The sequence below is a fragment of the Lonchura striata genome, chromosome 6, assembly GCF_046129695.1.
Source record: "Lonchura striata isolate bLonStr1 chromosome 6, bLonStr1.mat, whole genome shotgun sequence".
NCBI lineage: Eukaryota > Metazoa > Chordata > Aves > Passeriformes > Estrildidae > Lonchura > Lonchura striata.
In genome coordinates this window covers 32,179,926-32,203,259 of record NC_134608.1, presented here as the reverse complement: position 1 = coordinate 32,203,259, position 23,334 = coordinate 32,179,926, and the positions used below count along the sequence as shown (strand labels likewise).

At 39.4% G+C, this 23,334-nt stretch overlaps 2 protein-coding genes across 2 annotated transcripts in view; both read left to right on the top strand.

Annotated features, from left to right (window-relative positions):
- The window catches only part of GPR176 (G protein-coupled receptor 176), a 30,890-nt gene extending 21,349 nt beyond the window's left edge, over positions 1 to 9,541 (top strand). Inside the window, exons 2-3 of the mRNA XM_021539255.3 lie at positions 6,419 to 6,671; positions 7,571 to 9,541. Of these exons, the coding sequence (XP_021394930.2) occupies positions 6,419 to 6,671; positions 7,571 to 8,669 (1,352 nt within the window). The 3' untranslated portion in view covers positions 8,670 to 9,541. The remainder of the gene's footprint in view (positions 1 to 6,418; positions 6,672 to 7,570) is intronic.
- FSIP1 (fibrous sheath interacting protein 1) overlaps positions 8,993 to 23,334 on the top strand; it is a 75,882-nt gene continuing 61,540 nt past the window's right edge. Inside the window, exons 1-8 of the mRNA XM_077784081.1 lie at positions 8,993 to 9,084; positions 9,808 to 9,995; positions 17,548 to 17,673; positions 18,019 to 18,205; positions 19,038 to 19,187; positions 20,501 to 20,670; positions 21,531 to 21,615; positions 23,082 to 23,180. Of these exons, the coding sequence (XP_077640207.1) occupies positions 17,638 to 17,673; positions 18,019 to 18,205; positions 19,038 to 19,187; positions 20,501 to 20,670; positions 21,531 to 21,615; positions 23,082 to 23,180 (727 nt within the window). The 5' untranslated portion in view covers positions 8,993 to 9,084; positions 9,808 to 9,995; positions 17,548 to 17,637. The remainder of the gene's footprint in view (positions 9,085 to 9,807; positions 9,996 to 17,547; positions 17,674 to 18,018; positions 18,206 to 19,037; positions 19,188 to 20,500; positions 20,671 to 21,530; positions 21,616 to 23,081; positions 23,181 to 23,334) is intronic.

Below are 23,334 nucleotides of genomic sequence, written 5' to 3'. Positions count from 1 at the left end.
TACCTTGCAACTATACATTGCTGGGAACAGAAGCCACATAGACAAGTATCACACTTTAAATGAAAGGGCTTCCAGTATATATTAAATTGATGCTGAAACACTCTGCAGGGAGCTACCCCATGCTGGGCAAATTCCTGCTTTGTGTATTTCATTTCACCTGATAAATCTCTTACATAATTATACTTCTGAATCAATAGTTAGGATAAAAGTAGGAATGTGTGGATGAGAATTCTAAGAATAGGAGTGAGAAACATCTTAATATTAGGGAGTTCATTTGTTTTATGAAGAGAAAAGGTTTGGCATACAGCAAACCTTGTTCCAAGGTACTACATTGCAGCAGACACTTCATTTTGGATTTAAAACATTTGGTTGTTGCACATATGCACAAACTGAAATTGAAAGAAATATACTAAAATGACAAATTAATACTTTCCCACTATTTTTAACTGGACTGCAATTGTTATTTTATCACCAAATTTTGAAATTTGTAGCAAAACTGTTACAAAAGTTTGGATTTGTTATCAGGAAGTTTACTTTTTTTTTTTTTAGTTTTATGGTTTTCTTTAATCTATAAAGGTTATTCCATCAGTCTCATGGCTACACTTCTTCAGAGTAATGTAAAAAGAATTATAAAGAATTGCAAGAATTTATCCATGCTTGAGTGGGGTTTGGCCGGCATGATCTTCAGAGGTGCCTTCCAGCCTCAACCATTCTGTGATTCTGTGATAAATTTACACATTTCTTCAAGCTGTGTAAGCCAAAATGTATCCTGAGTATTTGATAGCTACCTATTGTGGGTGCCAAAAATGTTTCCAATTAACCACTTTTTTGGAATGTGGTTTGTCAGAGTAAGGTCTGTGAAAAACGCCTTCCTCAAATACTTGGAAAAACAATAATAAATAGTATTGGAGAGCTGGGAATTTAGTCTGGTGTTTCAACATGAGAATTTTTCCCATTCATCATGTTCACAGAAACTGTGACTTTTTCAGTTAGTGTTTAATGAATGATGTTAATGGCTAAAGCCCAGTTTCTCACTTTTTTGTGGCTTCCTGATTTGTTTTTCCATAAAGAAGGCTGCCAGCACCTTCCCTATGAAGGGAGGTGCAGGGAGTGTGGGTGGGTACACAGAGGCTCTCTTCTAGGAAGGATGGGTGGATTCCTGGAACCCTGCTCTGGAGGGAAGTGAGCAAGCAGAGGACAGCAGGTTGTGAAGCGAAGGGTTTTGCTGGAGTGTGGACTTTGTTTTGATTCAGCTGTGTGCTGATTAAAGTTAACAAAAATGTAAGATGGATGTCATACCCAGCTAATAGAATGAGTTCCATGAATTAGTTGACAAAGAGCAGTATTTATTTTTTTTTTCGACTGCATGGCAAATTCATTTCTTCAGATAACTGTCTCTAGTTTCCATGGTGATTTTACTTCTGCTTGTTAAAGGTATTTTTATGACTCTTTCACATTATTTGAAGTAGTGCTAAAAGCTAGTACTTCAGGACTATCTCAGCTGTTGATGCCTGCATTTGGCAGTGAAATTCAAGGAGTACAAATTGGAAGAGGAGCAAAAGTAATTTTTGCTGCTCTGAATCAGACTAATGTATTCTGATAACATTTTGTGGTCAGAAAATGTTACTGTTTGCAGATTCAGTGAACTTGAACCACAATAAAGGCTGGAAGGATTTTGGGGCAGCATGCTGTGGTGAACCATTGTATTTACTTTCTCAGTGTACTTCTGTGCAACTTAATGTGCAATGTAGCTGCTCATGTATGATGTTTCTCAATTAAAAAAAAAAGTAGGGAATTACTGGAAACAATAATCTTTTCAATCTCATACAATAGAGTCGGTATATAGTACATGGAGATTTATTGAATGTTGATAATTAATAATAATAACAGGATGAAATTTACTCTGACTTGACAAGCTTTAAACATGTTTCTAAAGTGAAAAGAGCTGCTACTCATGTAGTGGTTACCTTTAATATTTCACATTTCTTTTTTACTTGGACAACTGGCCAAAGGCACAGACGAGCTACTTATGGCTAGCACCTGAGGTCACTTGGTCAGCCTGGAGAAGAGAAGGCAGAGGGTGACCCCGTTTCAGTCTGCACCTTCCTCAAGGAGGGCAGCAGAATGGGAGGTGGTGATCTCTTCTTTCTGGTGACCAGAAATGGGACATGAGGAAATGGAATCAAGCTGCATCAGGGGAAGCTCAGATGGGACATTAGGAAGAGGTTCTTCACTGGCAGGGTCATTGGTCACTGGAACAGGCTCCCCAGAGAAGCGGTCACAGCACCAACCCTGACAGGGTTCAGTGACTTTTTCTGCATGGCTCTTAGTCACAGAGTTTAGTTGTAGGTAAGTCAGTGAGGGAGACTTGAGGGAGTCAGTGGATCTCACTGGGCTCCTTTCAACTTCAGCTATTCTATTCTAAGCTTGATTTTTCTGTCTTGCTCAGTCAGTCTGTGTATTGAGAAAGTTGTCAAATAATGTCAGGTGTCATAAGGGTTTTATGTAGACACAGCTCACTCTCTGAGAAGACCAAATATATGCTTTTCCTTTTTAAATTAAAACCACTTCATCTTTCTGCATTAGTGGTGGAATTTGGCAATATGGGATATGCTTTGTGACATGTGATCATTTAGCTCATGTTCCTGACAGTATTGACTGAATATAAAGAAATTGCAAGATGCTGCGTTTTCCAGCTGTTTCTTCACTCCCATTTTTCTTGGATGCCTCTCAGCTAACCAGTACAAACCCCATGGGAAGTTTGTAGCTGAGGTTGTGTTGCTCTAGACCAGTTATCCAGCAGAAACCCTTCTGAAACTAATCTATGGTAGAAAATGACAGTTTTGCCCACTGTGAGGATGTGAAACACTCCAGTACACTTGTAACCTAAGGAGAATAAATTTTTCCCAGGTTCATCAGTGAATGACTAATACATGGAGAGTGGAAAAGAGCCTCAAGACACTGTGGAAAGATTCAGAGCACAATTGGTATTCAGAGCACTATTGTTTATTGAATTGCCTTGTTGCTTGGAGCAGTGTTATCCTCTTCCATGGAAAGAAGTTGCTGGGGAAAATTGAGAAACAATGAAATTGGAAATGTTTGCAGTTTTGTTCCAAAGCTTCTTATATTTAATGCCATGCAAAGTTTCTGGTGTAATTTTTCCCCTGCTTTGGGATGTATGAAGGGAAATACTTGATTTGAAGGCATCAGCACAAAGATCTACTAGTCTATACTAAAGAGGGCCTGGTTCATTAGAGCAGTTTATTAATAGATAAATCATAGTTGCAAATGAAAAAATAATGTTTTCCTGAGGGGTATTCCCTGACTAGTTTTCCAGTGTCCCAAGTAGACACTTCTGTCTGCTTATCCTTTTTTGCCTTTCAGGCTCTGATTTTATTCTGTTTAAAGAGTTCCTCCTCGTCTTTGAACCAAAATTTTTTTACACTTCATTTTTCCCATTTAGGATCCATCAGAAAAGCGCTAATTTAATTTCCTTGTGATTCTATGATGTATAAATGACAATATGACATAATTTGCAGAAGTATTCAACAGCTGATAATGAGTCTTGCATGAAGCTCCTCTGCAGGACCCAGAAGAGAAGCTTAGCAGTTCTCTAGAGGCTTCTGAAGTATTAATGAAAACACTTCAGATTTCTTTCAGTTTTCCATTCTTCATTTATATTAATTCTAATGAAGGTGAAACTTGCTTGGGAATTAATGTTATAAAATCAATGCAATGGAAATGAGATGAAAGATCTAAAATCATTTTAAAGAAACAAACAAAAACACAAAAAAAGCCTGTTTTCTCCCCTCTCCAGGGCATTGTAAAAGTATATTATTACTGTTAGAAGTACTTTCTAATAGCTGGAAAGTTGGAGATATTTTTGAAAGCAAGTGGTTTGGTTGGCTGAGTATCTCCTAGCAACTTAGAAAGCTTTAAATACAACTGATTGAATACTGCCTGAAGAATACATTGTTGAGCCTATAGCACCTGCCAAAACCAGGTGATGATTCCTTTCTTCAAAATACACCAGATAGTAGAGATGTAACTCAATATTTTGTCAGTATCAAAAGGAATTTACATAAGACACATGACACAGTGTATAGAAAATTGAATCCCAAATGACATTCAGGTACTGCAGACTGAAATAGGTGTGTGAGGTAGATTTTAAAGTTAATATTGAATGCTTCCATTGAAACAGTGCTGTTTTATCAAGAAGCAGAAGCAGACTTTTTGCTAGTTCTTGGTACTTGTCATTTGGTACACATTGGCCATGTGAACAAGAATATGGTCTTGCTGCTATTTTACATGGACAGCCGTTGGAATACTCTACTTGGCACATAAAAGCTTGAGGGTTTTTATTGACTGGAGGACAAATCAAGACAGAGAATGATAAAGACAACAGAGAGAAGTGTTGGGGACTGCAGCTGCTTTTTCAAATCTCAATCAGCAGCTTAAGATGCTGTTTTCTTTCATTATGTCTATTTGTAGGTAACCTACAAAAACACTAACAAATCTGCCACATAAATCAATTACACTTCAACTCCAAAGAACTTCTGGTAAGTGTCAACAATATAGAGTATCCACAATGTGGCTGTTGATATGGTCTGCAGTAAGAACAGCTTAACTTTGGAGGCTGGAAGCTAAACTCTACTTTTCATGCTATCCAGCCTCAGAGAATAAATGGAGTTGTCTTGTTGAGCAGTATTTGTATGCTCATAGCTCTGCTTTGACTGATCTAGTGGTACTGCACAGTGCATCTTTGGGAGAAATAAAATAAAGGAGAAAAAGATTGTCTGTGAAGTCAGGGCTGGAGCTGGGACCAGTTTGCATGATGTTGCATGATGTTACATGAGTGTGCCCCTCTCAGCTGTGCTAGCAGAGATCCTTGCCTCCATAGATCAGAGGGCTGAAGCACTTGATGTAGGCAGTCTAAAGTAGTTGGGTTGCCAAGCCTGGAGAAGAAAAGGCTCCAGGGAGAGCTCACTGCAGCCTTCCAGTACTTCAAGGGGGCTGCAAGAGAGCTGGCTAGAAAGGGATTTTTTACAAGGGCATGTAGTGATAGGATATGGGGAAATGGCTTTAAACTGAAAGAGGGCAGGTTTAGATTAGATATTAGCAAGAAATTCTTTACTGTGAGGGTGGTAATGCACTGGAACAGGTTGCCCACAGACATTGTGGATGCCCCATCCCTGGATGTGTTCAAGTCCAGGTTAAATAGGACTTTGAGCAACCTGGTCTAGTGGAAGTTGTCCCTGCCTATGGCAGGGGGATTGGAACAAGATGATCTTTCAGGTCCCTTCTGACCCAAACTGTTCTATCATTCAGTGATCTTTCTAAAGACTGATTTTTAAAGGAGAGAGATGATCCTGTGAGTTTTATGGTATCTTGATATGCATTAGAAGTGGCCCATGCTGTTAGAACAGATCACTTAATTTACTCTTGTGCTGTTGCTGTGTAAGATACAATCATAGGGAAATTTGTGATGGAGAACTTGTGTCTATTGTATGATATTTCTTTCTGAGATTTGGATGGAATGCAATGACAAGGCAAAAATACTGTCATAGCTAATCCTGAGGGTTTTTTTCTGTACTTCTGCTTCACTTCTATCCACCCACTCTATTTGAAACAAATGTGTAGAGCTTGAGTATCTTAATCAGCAGGTTGCATTCTTTGTATACTTCTGTGAAGTTACATGCAGCAAGTCTTTTTTTTTTTTCCTGTTATGCTTGTCCCATTTGTTTTGTTGTTATGTACATAGAGAATATCTTGGGGGAGGAGGAAAAGGTAGATTTCTTCTGGATGTGGCTTTATACAAGCCTGTCTGTGCCATTTAAGTGGTCAATGAAAATAAAAGCAAGCTGTTGTAATCCACTTACAAACAGATTAAAACTACATACTTATATTCTTATTTTAATTGTACCTGTATTTATTTAGTGTAAATTTGTAATAGTGTAAATTTTTATATTTAAGAAAGAATTCTGTACTATTTATTAAAATATGAGCACTTTAGCTAGTTTCTGAATACTGTAGTAGTATTTAGCTAGTATTTGAATACTGAGGATAGAACATTTAATACAGGAATCAATATAAGTATCTAAAAATATGGTTTAGATAGTTTTCTTAGGCATTTGTTTCTGAAATCCCCTAATTTATTCATTATGAAAAGCTGAGAGGGGATAGCTGGAGTGTGTGTAATTGTTTCCAGCCTTCTGATTAATGAAGCCACTAGCCTTTACAGACTTCCTAATCTGAGCAGCATCATGATCCAAATCAGTGATACCTGACAAACTCCAAACAATTATTTTCATTTTTAGTACTAGGGAACATTCAAATGTGTTAAGATTCTTGTTATTGGGGCTTGGGGCTGTTTCTTTGTCTGTTTTCCTTTTTTTATGCTTCCTGTCTCTACTCACAGGTAACATCATGGTGCTGTGGTCAACTTGCAGAACATCGCTACTTAAATCTGTAACAAACCGGTTCATTAAGAATTTGGCCTGCTCGGGGATCTGTGCCAGCCTAGTCTGTGTGCCTTTTGACATTGCTCTTAGTGCCAGTCCACACTGCTGCTGGTGGATCTATACGATGCTCTTCTGCAGAATTGCCAAGTTTCTGCACAAAGTCTTCTGCTCAGTGACCATCCTTAGTTTTCCAGCCATTGCTCTTGACAGGTAATGGGGAAAATTTGCCATAATCCTGGATTTTTCTTTCATCTTTCTCCCCTTGTCTTGATAAATATGGTATCACTATCTGTAATGCACACCAATGTTGCAACTGGAACAGCATATCAGTGGAAAACGTGTGATCTGCCTCACAAAAAGCACAAACTCCTACTGCTTATATTGATAAGTGTGACAAGTTAGGTCTGTCATGAAAACTCTGTGAGCTTAAAAGTCCACAGCAGTACTCCAGTAGAAAGCAAACAATCAATGTCTGAAATTTGAAGTGCATGTCAGAGATGCACTTTTTTTTTTAAAGCACACAGAATGTTCAGTGTTCAGCAGTACTTTTGCCCAAGGCTTGCCAGCCACAGTTTACGCAAAGCAAAACATCTTTGTACTTCCAATAGATGGATAAATGTAATTTGTGACCAACAGCTCTTTCCAAATAGCCAGAAAAAAATCTGTTATAAAGCAACTTTTAAAACTATGAGTCTGGCCTTTGAATGTTGCACAGGCCTCCACCATGTCTTTTGAAATTTTGAATGTGTGCAATGTACTGTCTAGTTTACAAGTGAATTAATGGTGAAATCTTCAAAATAATATTCATATGCATCAGCCAAAGTGATGTATCAAAAGAAATTTTCACCACGAAAAATGTGATCTTGACATTTAAATAGTCAGGTTTTTTTACAGACAGACCTGCAAGGGCAGACCTTTGGGGGGTTTGTTTGTTTGTTTGTATTTTTGTTGTTGTTTTTATTATTATTTTTAAAATTTTCTCCTTTCATAAACAGGTCAGTTGGCAACCCAGTTAGGGATTTGTAGCATTATGCTCAGATGGCTTCTGAGAGGCTTCTCATAAGCAATAGGCCATGAAAATAATTTTTTTTTTTTTTTTATTTTGACAGATACTACTCTGTTTTATATCCTCTGGAAAGAAAAATATCTGATGCAAAATCCCGAGACCTGGTTATCTATATCTGGGCCCATGCAATAGTGGCCAGCATTCCAGCATTTGCTGTGAGCAATGTGTCTGATATTTATGCCATGTCCACTTGCTCTGAATCTTGGAGTTACTCCCTTGGCCACCTGATATATGTCATCATCTATAATATCACCACTGTGATTGTACCAGTGGCTGTGGTATTTCTCTTTATGATTCTTATTCGCAGAGCGCTGAGTGCCAGCCAGAAGAAAAAAGTCATCATAGCTGCATTAAGGACCCCTCAGAATACAGTTTCTATCCCATATGCCTCCCAGCGAGAAGCTGAGCTCCACATCATGCTGCTTTCTATGGTTATGATATTTATCTTCTGCAGTGTCCCCTACCTGACTTTGGTGATTTACCGCACCATACTCAATATTTCAGATATTTCAGTCTTCTTGCTCCTCACTGCTATTTGGTTGCCCAAGGTCTCTTTGCTGGCCAACCCTTTGTTATTTTTAACTGTTAACAAATCAGTACGGAAGTGCTTAGTGGGGACAATAGTACAGCTGCACCGAAGGTTTAGCAGGAGAAACATTGTCAACTCAGGTGGTATTGCAGATGATAATCTGGAGCCCAGCGTGCATTCAGGAAGCCAGCTTCTGGAGATGTTTCATATCGGGCAACAACAAATCTTCAAGCCGATGGAAGATGAGGAGAATGAGACCAAATCCATTGGCTCTGGTGACTTTCAACGGAAAGAAATTCCTACCACCAGTTTAGAGCTAGGACAGACTTTGGTTCACAGGTTTATACCACAGACAATTGCAGCTCAGGTGGCCCCAGCTGTGCCCACAGAAGCCGATACAGTAAATGACAAGTATTCCATGCAGTTTGGTTTTGGACCCTTTGAGCTGCCTCCACAGTGGCTCTCAGAAAACCGTAACAATAAGAAGCGACTCCTGCCTCCTTTGGGGAATACCCCTGAAGAGCTAATCCAGACAAAACAGCCTAAGTGTAAAGCAGAAAGAAAAGTCAGCAGAAACAATAAAGTCAGTATCTTTCCCAAGGTGGATTCTTAGTAAGAGCAGGAGCTTTAAGTGACAGAGGAAGGTCACTTTCTATTACATTTTTGATCCCATGGATCTTTATTATGTTGAAATTTGTTACAGCCTAATTTTTTTTGCCAAATATAAGTTAACTGACAAACAAAAGAAAAACATATATACAAATGTTCCTTATTAATATTAAATACTTAATGAAAATGATATATCAAATAGATATGGAAATTTGTCATTTGAGCTCTGAAATCCCTACAATGATACCTCCTTATTAACTTTCAAAAGTACATATGAACTTGGGAACTATTTTTATGACTGAATTATGGAAATACAGCAGTTGTTTTACTGGAAAATGTTATATTGTATTAAGATGGACTGGGCATCAAAGTAACTTAACAGGAAAGGCTGTAGAGAGCAGAAGAAGACAGGCAGCATGGTAAGTCCTACTCTCCTGCAAATAGACACAGCAAGATTCTGCACATTTCAGTAATGAAGTAGGATGGACTATTAAGTGCATTTGTTTTCTGTTATTTGATCAGTGTTAAAACTTGGTGGATTTTTTTGCATAGATTAGTTACCAAACATCTGCCAAACATCTAACATATTTTAAAACCGAAATCGCTGTTTTTTGGCTTAAAACATCCACAAAGCCAAGAATACCCAAATCATGATGTGTGTTAAACTTGAGAAAGATCTGTTTTTATAAAGATCTGACATATATTCTTGTAGATTTAAGTAGAAACTGGACTGGAGACCATGCACAACTAATCCTGACTCCAATAAACAAATATGTATGTGCTAAGAATCCTGTGATAAAGGGCATATACAAATGTCCTTAAAGTATGTATTAAGTCTAAGGGGTAAGACTTGAAATAAACTTAGCTGCTGGTGCACTCTGCTGTTTTCTTATGGGAAAGCAAGCAAATGAAAGAAATGGGTGTGAAATGCTAGTGGCCTTTCTCTGAGTGTGAGAGTCTCAGTTTCTGAGTCTGTCTCACTCTCACACAGAGAGAGACTCACAGGGAGGGATTCAGAGTGTTTCAGTGACAGCTGAACCGTTGGGTCAAGAAGCTGGCCACAGACATAAAAAGGCAAATGTTTATTAATGCTGTTGCTCGATATTGGGAGAGGTAGAGAAGTTTTTCTTCTATCTTAACAGATACAGATATCAACCCTCCTGCTCCATTCATCTCGCTGAGCAGACCACCCAGTGTATGAACACAAGACTTTCAAATCTGGTGCCTAATTCCTGAGTGAGTCAGTCATGCCAGCCCTGGTATCAGCTTGGCAGCCTTTCTGTGAGAGTTCAGGCATTGTGCTGCAGCTTGCCTCTCTGCATAATCACAGGCATGTTGTCTCATTTATACTGAATGTGAACTTTAAACTTTATCTGTCCATTAGGTGACCTAAAACTACTGCAACCCTGACATTTTAGTTCTTGTTCAGTTTCAGTCTTTCATCTGCACTCACTGTTGTCTCTGTGGGTAGTTTCTTAAAGCACAATCTCGTAACACCTGTTTGCTCCTTGTGGTTTTCCTGTACTTCAGCCCTTTGCTGCATGCTGAACCTTTATTTGTGATTACTGTCTGCTTGTGAAAGTAGTTTTCTTTAAAGCATACTTTAAAAGGGACAAGGTGAAGCATCTTGACAAGTTCAAAGAAACTTACTAAATACAACCAGTTAATCTTAAATGTAAGAAGAAATTCTGCTAAAGCAGAATGTATTTTTTCTTCCTTCAACATGATTAAAGGAAGTCACCAGCTTCTGATGGCACCAAGATTGTGAATTTCTAGAAGTCATTAAAAGCAAATGTTTTAATAAAAATGTATTTAAAGAAAGGTGTATAAATTAGTGTGTAAAATATGTTTTTCTCCATTTCCTCTGGTTTTCAGTGCATTTCATTTCTTGCTAGTTCATGAGCTTCTCAGTTTGGGAGTGAGGAACAGTCTTCAAGGGGTCCAGATGGGTGGTGGGAGCCTGAGCTGCCCTTCTTAGATACAGAGATGAGAAAGCAGACAGAAGCAAGATTCCAGAAAAAAAATGGTCTTTCTGTGGCAGAGGTGGAGAAGTATTACAGCATGCATTTTTTCAACGTGCCAATAAAAAGTAATTTAATGGAGTGTTTGTCTTTCCAAAATTAGTGAAAGAACTGATGCCATTTAGAAAATCTTGAAAACCTAAAAATCAAAGTAGGAGTTGTAGTTTACTTATGAATTTTGGCTAAGTTTAACATTCACGTCTTGCTTACATATAGGTACTGCTCAAAACCTCTGTGATTACTGAATGTGGAGAAATGTTTACTCAGATCTGAACTCCTTTGAAGAAAAGCAAACTTGTTTTTGTCCTTTTCAACTCTCATGTTGAATGAAACACTCTCATGTTGAATGAAACACCAATCATAAATTTAAAGAGTTAAATTGTATAAAATTTCATGTTATATCTGGAAAGTGAAGGGTTTATGATGAGTTTTTACTGTTGAGACAAAAATACCTCTTTCTTTCAAAAAGAATACATGTAAACACTTGATTGTACTTTTTTTTAGCAGATTATATCCAAAGACATTGAAATCCTTCACCAAAAAATTAACTACAGGTTTTTCATATCTCAAGAATTACTTGAGAATGTTTTTAGTTCATCTTTTAGCAATTCACCCATGTGGAAAAAATTCACAAAAACACATATTTTTATAGAAAAAACCCCAAACTGTGTAAAACCCAACCCGTTTAATCTGTGTAAAATTCACAAACCAGCCTCTATGCTAGAATTGCCATCAGAAAACAGTAATTCAGGAAATTCTTTATGCAAGATGGAATATTTGACTTGTTTAATTTTTAACTCCATTTAAGACAGTAGTAGCTTGGAGTCATTACTGCTGTCGCTTGGATTGTTGTTCACATTATTCACCTGGGCAAAATGTTTTCCAGTGTCCAACCTGAAAAAAAAATCAAGTCTTGTTATAACATCTCATTAAAGTTACCTAGGCATGAGTTAGGTTTTTTGTTTGTTTTGTTTTTTGTTTTTTTTTTTTTTGTCTTTTTGTTTGTTTGTGGTTGTTTTTAACCACCACAGGTGTTGGTAAGATAAGTGTTTCTTTCTAGATTGTTGAAGAAAAAAGTGAAATACAAAGCAAAGCTGTGGGAATTTAAGAAGAAAAAGCCTGGGGTAATTTGGCCAATACAAATGGATTTAAAGGCTAAATCTACTGGAGAATGAACTTGGAGATAGGAAAGTTAGAAACCATTATTCTAGCACTTAAGGGAGGAAAATAGAGCTTACATGAAACAATGGAGGAAATAGTTTAAAAAGGATGAAAGGACTACAAGGACAATGTCAATTTATTGTTCTGAGATATCCTTTAGAAATATTGTTAAATTCAAACAAACATCATGTAAAAAAATTTAAAAACCCAATCCCAAATGAAATGAAAAACCAAAACTGTCCTTCAGTACTAAATAATGTTATGTTGGTGGAATACTTAAAAAAATGTATTTTGCTTTTCTCTGTAAGGAGAAAGTGGAGTATTTTTAAAAAGAAGCATAAGAAGTACCAAATGAGATTTAGTTCCTGAATATACATTTGTTAATGCAAACCAGGGTTTCTACAGCAGCAATTCTGCATCCTGAGGTTCCCTATGGCTAAGCATAGTGCACTGCGATGGCGATTTACTCCAGAAACTCCTTTGTGCACACTACTTGACTAGGCAGTATTGTAACTTCTTGGCCTCCATTTCTGTAAAACTAAGCCCTGTTAATTTTGCCTGGATCACTTCCTAAGCCACAGAAGAAGGTCCTGAGTCACCTGCAGGATCGAATTGTTTGGGTTGCCTTGCAGCTGTTTGGTAGCAAACTCCCAGCGCACTGCAGCCGCAGCACTGAGATTTCAGCACAACACGGTCCATGCCCAGCTCCTGCTTCCACACCCTGCTCTGGTCCTGCAGCAGGAGGTGGGGCAGCGCAGAAGGCAGTTTTGTAAACACAGGACCTTTTCCAATGCAATTCAAAGGATTAACACCTGGCTTTAACAAACAATTGTTAAAGTTTTACCATTGACTCTGGACTTAGCATTTTAGTTTGGCCTCCCTCAGCTGACAGGTTACTGTGCTATAGCACTACTGCTGATGGAGCTCCCTGCAGAACTCTACTCATCCTCACCACGGGTTTCTGGGGAAATTTGAGTACGGCCCAAAATTCATGGCTCTTTGCCCTTGACTTGGCACATACCAGTCAACAGATACTAATACATAATCACTTGTCCTTTGCAAGATAAGAGTCTGTTTATTGCCCTAACATTTAGAGGAATTAATATAGTGAATATCAGCTGTGCTTGTCCTAACCTGAGTACTGGAACTGTTACAGTCTGCCTTAGAAATATTGCCTATGGTAAATAAAAGGTACTTCAGGTGAGTACACACAAAAAAAAAAAAGAAAAATAATCAAAGGTAAATAACTAATGAGCATTAAAAAAACTTGATTGTTTTTCCTCCAACATGTATGAGACAATGAAGTATTTTGGCTACCTATTTGTGTATTAAAAGGCTTTTCAGAAGAGGAGTATGAAGGTAAGCAATAGTAATTGGGAACAAGTTCCCTGTATGTTCTCTGTTGTTTGTATTTCTTTTTGATTGGATCAGGAAGAAAAGGATAAATAAATTTTGTTACTATAACAACTGTGTTCCGAGTATCAAGACAGCTTGTCTAGATATGATTTCATCATGTTATAACCTATCTTTTAGGATGAAAAGCACATCTTGGATTGCTTTTCTTGTTGTCCACTTTCTAGATACAAAGAGTTTTTTCATTCCAACCTTTAAAAAAAAAAAGTGTTATACTTCAAAGAACTATCTAGTTTATCTTTGAACAAAATTGACCTGCTCCTGGAAAGGCAAAAAGAGAAAGCTCATCCTTAATTCTGCTATTCTAGTCTAAGCTTCAGTATAAGTACACCTGCTACCTATAACAATTTTTGAGATTATGTAATATTTGATGTTATTAATAAATTTCATCCCTTATTGGAGAGGAAGACTCTTATGACCTGATTTACAGGATTTGAGATGAGCTCTATGAACCTCTTCATCTCTGGGTCTTCCAGGACACACAGCAGATGATAAGCTCAACTGTGGTTTAAGCTCAGCCATTATTACTCAATCTCAGGTGTGACAACCTCACTGGAAATTTTCAGTGGTTCTATGAGGACGAACAGCAGCAAGAAGCCTATTCCTGCACCAATTTCAAAGGAGTTTTATGTCTGTTTGTAACCAGATCCAGAGCTGGATGGTCTCCTTTCAAAGGCTCTTGTGAGGCTGTAGGCAGTCTGTAATAGGAAACTTGATAACAAGACAAACTCAGCTGTTCAGCATATACATTATACTGTAGAAAAAAAAAAATATTGGGGAAGTTACACCTAGCTGCTTGCCATACCTCATATGCATAGCAAATGTAATTCCTAATACAGAACCCCCATATTTTAATTTAGCCAGTTTAGAATGATACTGTCCATTCTACTGCTTTCTCATTGTCATTACTGGCCTTAGATATTCAACTTGCACATGTAAACATGCAATCTTTTTTTTTTTTTAATTTTTTTTTGCTTCAAATCATCATCTGCACCATCTGGAAAGCACCACAGGTCCTAACCATCACTATGGTATTGATTTAGCAATCACAAGACATTAAAATTTTAACATAGCAAAGCTCAGCATGCTTAGGGAGGAGGTAAAACTACACAGGGTTCCCTAGTGCACTTTCTCTGTTTGTCTTCAGTTCTTAACTGGGAACCACATTGCATCGTGCCTACACTAAATACCAAGAAAAATGATGGTTTTCTGAGTGGCACATGTGACATAAAATGCAATATACTTTAAGCATCAACAAAAGCTCTACTGCAGACCTCAATATATAACACCACTATCTAAGTAAGATTTATTTTGGTACAAAAATTTGTCAATCAAAAGCTTAATTTGAACAAGATGCACTTTGTTTCTTCAGAAGAAACTGTTTCTTGTGAATTTTTACTGCCAATGAAAGAAAATCTGATTTAAACACGTATGGGTATCAAAGAAAGCAGTAGGAGCTCGGAATTGTGGCTGCTGGGATTTAAAGTTAATCACACCATGGGAATTAATCCTCACATTCTGTTTAAATGCAGGAAAGATAAAAAGGGATGGGATTTGGAAGGCAACCTCGCTCCCCTTATTAATTCCTTATTAACAGTGATTACTCATGTAAAAACAATGACAACAGTAACAATTTTAAGTTTTGACGGATTTACTGAAAAGCCATTCAACGATCCTTATGTTCGAGCACAGACACAATTGGTGCAGAAGCCAAGGCTACGCAGAGAAAGAACAGCAACAATTCCCAGCACAGGCACTGCTCGGCAGGGGCAGCACAGCGCTTGCTCCTGCGGGACACGGGCAGAGCTCCAGCGGAGCACGGGCAGAGCTCCAGCGGGACACGGGCAGAGCTCCAGCGGGACACGGGGAGAGCTCCAGCGGGACACGGGCAGAGCTCCAGCGGGGCACCGGGAGAGCTCCTGCGGGACACGGGCAGAGCTCCTGCGGGACACGGGGAGAGCTCCAGCGGGACACGGGCAGAGCTCCAGCGGGACACGGGGAGAGCTCCAGCGGGGCACGGGGAGAGCTCCAGCGGGGCACGGGGAGAGCTCCAGCGGGACACGGGGAGAGCTCCAGCGGGACACGGGGAGAGCTCCTGCGGGACACGGGCAGAGCTCCAGCGGGACACGGGGAGAGCTCCAGCGGGGCACGGGGAGAGCTCCAGCGGGGCACGGGGAGAGCTCCAGCGGGACACGGGGAGAGCTCCAGCGGGGCAAAGGCAGAGCTCCAGCGGGGCACGGGCAGAGCTCCAGCGGGGCACGGGGAGAGCTCCAGCGGGGCAAAGGCAGAGCTCCAGCGGTGCACGGGGAGAGCTCCAGCGGGACACGGGGAGAGCTCCAGCGGGACACGGGGAGAGCTCCAGCGGGGCAAAGGCAGAGCTCCAGCGGGACACGGGCAGAGCTCCAGCGGGGCACCGGGAGAGCTCCAGCGGGACACGGGCAGAGCTCCAGCGGGGCAAAGGCAGAGCTCCAGCGGGACACGGGGAGAGCTCCTGCGGGGCACGGGGAGAGCTCCAGAGGGACACAGGCAGAGCTCCAGCGGGGCACGGGGAGAGATCCAGCGGGGCACGGGCAGAGCTCCAGCGGGGCACGGGCAGAGGTCCAGCGGGGCACGGGCAGAGCTCCAGAGGGACACAGGCAGAGCTCCAGCGGGGCACGGGGAGAGCTCCAGCGGGGCACGGGCAGAGCTCCAGAGGGACACAGGCAGAGCTCCAGCGGGGCACGGGGAGAGATCCAGCGGGATACGGGCAGAGCTCCAGCGGGGCACGGGCAGAGCTCCAGCGGGACACGGGGAGAGCTCCAGCGGGACACGGGGAGAGCTCCAGAGGGACACAGGCAGAGCTCCAGCGGGGCACGGGCAGAGCTCCAGCGGGGCACGGGGAGAGCTCCAGCGGGACACGGGCAGAGCTCCAGCGGGGCACGGGGAGAGCTCCAGCGGGACACGGGGAGAGCTCCAGCGGGGCACGGAGAGAGCTCCAGCGGGGCACGGGCAGAGCTCCAGCGGGGCACGGGCAGAGCTCGGTCACAGCCGGATCCCTGGGGCGGAGCGGCACGGGAGCGGCAGCGACAGGCCCGCGCCGGGACAGCGCAGCTATCGCGAGACTTCGCCGGCCTGGTCGCCACGGCAACGGCGGCGGCGCCCTCTGCTGCTGCTGCCCTCCCGCGGTCAGGACCGGGCTGCTGCGCTCCCTGCCGGCCTCTCTGCTTTCCGGCCTCCCTCCCTGCCTTCCTGCCTTCCTCTGCTTTCTTTCCTTCCTCCCTGCCTCCCTGCCTTCCTCTCTGCTCTCCTCCTTCCCTCCCTGCCTCCCTTCCTGGCTGCTTTCCTCCCTCCCTCCTTCCCTGACTCCCTGCCTTCCTCTCTGCTCTCCTCCTTCCCTCCCTGTCTCCCTTCCTGGCTGCTTTCCTCCCTCCTTCCTTGCCTGCCTTCCTGCCTTTCCTCTCTGCTTTCCTGCCTCCCTGCCTTCTTGCCCCCCTTCATTCTTGCCTGCTTTCCTCCCTCTCTGCCTGACTTCCTCCCTGCCCCCCTGCCTTCTGCCTCCCTGCTTTCCACCCTCCCTCCCTGCCTGCCTTCCTGCCTCCCTTCCTCCCTGTCTTCCTCCCTGCCTTCCTCCCTGCCTCCCTTATACTGAAATAAAAACTTCATGTATTCAGTTGAGCCTTCTCAGAATTGCCAGGACGTGTCATGATGCACTGAGATGTTGAATTCCTGTGAATTCACACAGTTGTTGGTTTTTGGTTTTGGTTTTGGTTTTTTTGGGTTTTTTTGTTTTTGTTTTCCAAAGAACCGTGTGTCTGTGGTTTAAACTCAAAATTCAACTGAGGTTGGGAATGTGAACGTTTAGATATAGGAATTTCTCATTTGAACATAAGTAGTGTTTGGCTGTTTTATTTGTGTTCAAGATGTGTTTAAAATGCCGTTATTCTTTTGTTGGTGCCAAGTCTGTCAGTCCAGTGATTAAGGGAAAAAAAAAAGAAAAAGAAGAGCCATGGCAATTTCTCTGTTGCGAGATTATTTGTAAGATGTATGCCATTCAAAGTGTCTTTGATAATAAGCACTTTTGAATACTTTGGTTGGCTTGATGGTATAAATATATATTTGTGTGTATGTTAAAAAGCACATATGTGAGTGGCAAGCTGGACTGAACTGGAAAAACCTTGCAACATGGAGTTTCTAGAAAGCATTTGAAACTTAGGTGATCTATATCTGAAATATTGCAGGGCTTGTAGTGCTTTATTATGAAACTCTTCATTTGAAATGTTGTTTTTGCTGTTTTTTTCCCAATTTTAGGTAACAGTGGATATTACAAGTAGGATCTTGGATGAAATTTCAAGGCCTGCATCTAGCTCAAGACCTAATTGTAGATCTTTAAATACATCTATGGAGTTATTAACACCAGAACCATGTTTGCAAAAGGTAATTTTTCTCTCCTTCAGCAGGTTAAAACCTCCATGCCTAATTCTGCATAGTAGAATGCTCAAGAAGTAGTATTCTGCTTTTTTAGTTTCATATGTACCGTAACCTGACAATCCCAAATCTGACAGTCTGGGGAGTGGTGAGCTGGAGACTCAATGTAAAATCTAAGAAAAAGAGCTTTTTCCTAGTATCAGTATCAGACCTGAAAATGGTTCTGTTATTTAAGAAGTACTCTGCAGTCTTGTACAGAATTGTTGTCCTTTGTGATAGCATGTGAGTATTGTGCTTCTCTTCTTCACCCAAAACATCCCTGTTTTCATGGTGGCAATAATTTGCATTTCATAGGTTGATTCACCTGTCAGTTTGGCTGATGGTTATCAGAGAGGCAGTCTAGAAGATTGCTGTCCAGCAGAAAATAAAGGTGATGACAGAGATAAATCTGATGTCCAGGAAGTAAGAACTGATCAGCAAGCAGTGGAGAGCATGACCTTCTCCCTTCACAAGTGTCTATGGAATCCTGATGAGTTGTCAGGTGGGGATGACTAAATCTTTGATTGTGTCTAGACCAAATATCAAGTTTCACAGTTCAGGTAAAATTCTACTGATGGAGGGAATAGAGATTGCAAATAGGCAAAATTCTGGAAAAGAAGATGTCAAAATCCGTACCTTCATTTCTCTTCACTTTTTGAAATCCACCTTTGAAAGAAATGTGTTATTACTGTCAGGACAGTACAGTAAATGTCTTGTGGCATCATAAACTGTGATCTGGCTTAAAAGATCATTAAAACCCATCTGTGTGTGTTCCGTGGAATCATGTTAGAAAGTGTTTTCATTAAGTGTTTTTTATCTAACTTTTCAGAGTAATCATAATCATTTGTTAGAAACGTATCCTAATAATGGTCCACCTGTCCATAAACCTGGAATTTATGGTTATGAATTACAGTATTTAACAAATGAACAATATTAATATTAATAAAACACTTTAAATATATTATATATATAAGTATACATGCAGTGTATAACTTTAATTGAAGCTCTTGCAGAAGTATTTCACGGCATTCTTCTGCCATTCTATAAGTGGTGATGGATTAATGTTCTGGAGTGTCTGACTGCTTCAAATAGAGATGCAAAGACCAGTGAGTGAAGTAGATGTTTGAATATTTTCTTGAAATTTAGTTAAGATTTCATGACAGAATTTGGGTCAAAAGAAATTCCTTGATTCCTGCTCCTGTTTTTAACATGAGTTCTGGTGTACTAGTATATGCTATTTTTTAAACTAATCCACTGCAAGGGCTCTGTGGTGATCCCTACTTAACAAAATTGTGTCTGGTTTATTGTGAAAGGCTTTTCCCTGTATTTTTCAGGATGTAGCTCTAATTCAGATTCTCGAGATGTAAACACTGAAACACAGACGTCAAAATTCTGTGAATTTTCCCCAGGACAACCAAGTAATGCAAAGTCAGATGTTACTTCACAAACTTTGAAATCCAATGAATCTTCCCCAGGAAAACTAGGTAATGCAAAATCAGATAGTACTTTTCAGGTGTATAAAATAAGCAGTTCAATAAAACCTTTTCCTTTTCTTATTAAAGCTTCTAAGAGAGTTTGTAATAGTTTTGTATTTGTATGTATATTATATAGTTATAAAGGAATACTGCAAATTGAACATGTATATGAATTGTGGTATTCAAGAGATATTGGATGAATTCTTTATTTAGAGATTTCTTTATTAATGGATACTAATTTTCTTTAATGCTATAAAGGAATTTAAGTTTTCCATGGATTCAATCAGTCTAATAAGGCAGAATTCAGTGGTTATCATATCCAGTGTTGGTCATCAAACATGATATTAATATCTACAGAATAGAAATTTGATAGAACTCAACCTAAAGCTTCACTCAGTAATTTAAGGTTTATATCAATCTGCTGAATTCAGGCCAGTTGAAATAAGTGCTCTTTTATTTGCCATCTGTCCTTCTGTCCATCTCTCTTCTGTAGCTCACTTGGATTTTTATAGCTCTCCCCTTGTTGTATCCCTGATCTTTTGATGGCATAAAGTAGACCAATGCATCACAGCAAATGCTTGGATCAATGGCTATGTAAAGCACTTGACCTCAAAAGATTAGACAATGAAACAGAGTGTTGCAGGGCTCCAAAATTTGTAAATCTGTGGGATTAGGAAAAGTGCTGCAAGTGTTTCCTGTACTCTTAATGTGGAAGCCATAAACGAGATCAGAGTATGAGGATGCTATAGGAAGGAGAAAAGGTAAAAGTTATAATTATAATCTGCATATTTAGGAAAAAAAAGGAGACAATGTAGACATCTACTTTAATTAAATAATGGTATTTCCATCATGTTTCACCGTTTTTCATTATTTATATAAATGTCTTTCTAGAGTCAGTATTTAAAGGCAGAGATATTACAGAATCTCTCTTAACCCCAGAATTACTAATTTTGAAGTGTATTCTATTAGTCAGGCTGAAAAAAATATTTTATATTTTTAAACTCAGTGATTTTTGCTGATACTGTGTAGATGTTGTCACTCTGCCATTATGAATTTGAATCAAATCACTTGCCCAAAATAGGTGACTTTTCCTCTCCCACACTTCCTTATCCAACTGCTACAGCTCAGAGTTTGATTCAGCATGTTGCAAAGACTTTTGTATTTTTCCCTGCTTACAAACAGGTTTCGAAATTAACATATGTTTGAGAATGTTGTACTCTTGTCTATGGGTGTTGCCAAATTACCAGAACTGCTTTTTAATGTTTGTGTGTTTTTTGGACATGCTTCAAGCTAACGTTAATTTAAAATATATTCTCGAGCAGACTCTTCTGACTTGGAATGTTCTGAAGACACGGATATAAATGCTCAGATTCAAGCAGCTATAAAGAAAATGAATAAACTTGACACAATACTTGAAAAACAGTGTTTTAAGGAAAAAGTAGTTAAAAAGCAAGGCAGAGAAATGAGGGCAATGCTCTGGGAAGAACTGCAGGTTAGAAGTGCTCTGCTTATTTTGTGACTGATGTATCTTAGAGTACTGTCTTACAGAATGATCATATTTCACAGAAGCCTTATTATTAAATAGCTTGCAGTTGGCTAACTAAAATTAAGAAATGGGTCTTAAAAATAAGATTGGATAGTTTTTAATACATATTGGCTAGGCAGGCTTTGAAAGAAGGAGATGATCCTTAAAAATTGACAAGACAAATTGCCAAATATACAGCTGTGTGGGTGTGGTTTACTAGCATGAGTTCTCTGCTTGTAGGGAGGGTAAGGTGTGTCAGGAGGTAACATCTGTGAACCCAGGCTGAAAGGCATTTATTCTGCAAGTGGGATCCTTCTTAGACCCAGCTATTTCAGTACTGTCTGTTGTTGAAGAAATTAAAGGTGGTGCCTGAAGAAGGCATAAGACTGCTACAACACAAATTCCATTACCCTATCCTTGTCCTGGCCTCTAGCAGTTAAATGCCTTGAAACAAGTTAATATTTCATCTGTTTTACATGAATATAAATATGAACTGCTAAAAATAATGATTGGTTTGACTGCACTTCATAATTTCATTGGATTGGGATTTGGAGCTGCATAGATATTACAGAACCTCTTTGTCTGGTGAAGTGGGTCTCCACATAAAAGACAATATGTAGCAGAGGCTTTAAAGTGTCACCATACTTTTGTCATAACTTCAGGAGATATTCAGATAGCCTCAAGAAGAAAATATATTGAGAAGAATGATTTTTCATAGGGTCTGAAGTGCAATAGATCTGATAAGCAGACAATATATTTCACTTTAAAGAATTTACTTTAAATACGTGCATGTATCTTTACATACATAGTTTATTTCTTTTGAATAGTGTATCAGAACCACAGGAAGCCACGAGGAGGTGGAAAACACAAACCAGTTTTTAGCTTTGTTCTCCACATGGCACAATACAGCTGGTAAGTTAAGAGAAACAGAATCATGATACATCCTATCTTTTCTCTTTTTGAGGAGAGAATAAGGATTTGAGGTCTGAATGGTTATTGCTGAGCAAAAAATCTCAGCTTGAATGTTGGAAGTACATGCATAATAATGGTTATTATGGATTAACCACTGTGTAGTTAAAATATTTCAACAAAATTTACTATTTACAATGTAACCTGCTTTTATTTCTATGCTAAAGTTTGGGTTAGTAAGGGAAGAAAACAATTTGATTTGGGTGGTATTTAGACAGTGTCCAGTAGATGTCAGGATATATTAAAATAACAGTAGACAAGCAAGACTATATGACTGCTAACTCCTTTATCTCAAAAGTAGCTGCTGTAGAGACCGTGTGCATCGTGTGGTTTCTGGTGTACTGCATTGACAAAACTGTATGGTTTAGATTTATAGTTTTCCTCCAGCTTGATCTTTATATTTTCTGTATCATTCTAGTGCCTTACTTTTCGGGTCTTACTTATTTATTTAGATACTTATTTAGTTAAATAATTAATTACTGCTCTGGTTGGTACTGAAATGGAATACATTTAATGTATTTTGATTTCAAAAGTTGAATTTGATAGAGCTTTATTAATTAAATTATACATGAGAGCTATTATGATTTTTAATGTAGCAATGAAATCAAGCACAAGTTTGGGTAAAAAATCATTAATAACTTAAGTGTTCCAAGCCTTTCAGGCACAAAAAAACCTTCTGACATACAGCAGAAATGTAAATCAGAGGTTAATTAAACAGCCCTAAATTTCTTAACCCATGCTCTGTTTAACAAAATAATTTGTTCAGTTGAGTCCATTACACTTCATTGTTACAGATTATTGTATTTTTTTTATTGTGAAAATCACATGTAATTAATTTGGTTCTTTGCAATATGAGTCCTTTTCTGTAAGTGCTAGGTGTAAAGACTGCACCTTACTGCTCTAACTTGTATTTCCAGTTGGCACATGTGAATACTTCAATTGATTTTTTTTTTTTTTTCTTTGAATAACTGAAACAACTAGGATGCTTGAACACTGTTTTTCTAGACTATGTCCTTGACCTAAGCTGTTTGGAAGTCTAATAATTCATGCACAGGCAGACACCAGCTGTAAAAACCTGGATGCCTTACTCTCATTCAAAGTTTTAGATTACTTGCCACATGGTGTCTGCAGAGGCATTTGAACTTTAGGGCCTTGAGCTATGTCTTTGAGAATGTGATGAATTGTCTTCTATAGGCAATAGTTGTTAAAAACAGGAACACGGCCATAAGAAACAGTGTACATATGACTCACACTTTACAATTTCCCCCTTCTTTATTTCTTGAGAAATACAATGCCTATGTCATTTATCCAAGTGATTTTCTTTACTTTCTAAGTGTATGATACACATAATGATAGATTTTCTTTAAATACATTTCAATTAAATTTTACTGGAAAAAAATTCCTTGCAGATCCTTCCCATGCTAAAGAAGATGAAATATGTACTTCAGTATTTCACACACACATGAATCTTGAAGATTATGATTGCCATAAAGCCCAAGAAAACCAGGGTAAGCTCTATTAATGGTAGAGTTTGTATTTTTAGAAATGGCAAAACAACATGTACAATGAGTAGATAATGAAGACTCAGCCTTTTTGGCAAGGCCAATGAAATGGGAAAAAGCAAGGTTACTTACTTGAAGAGTGACAGTTCTTACCTTTTTT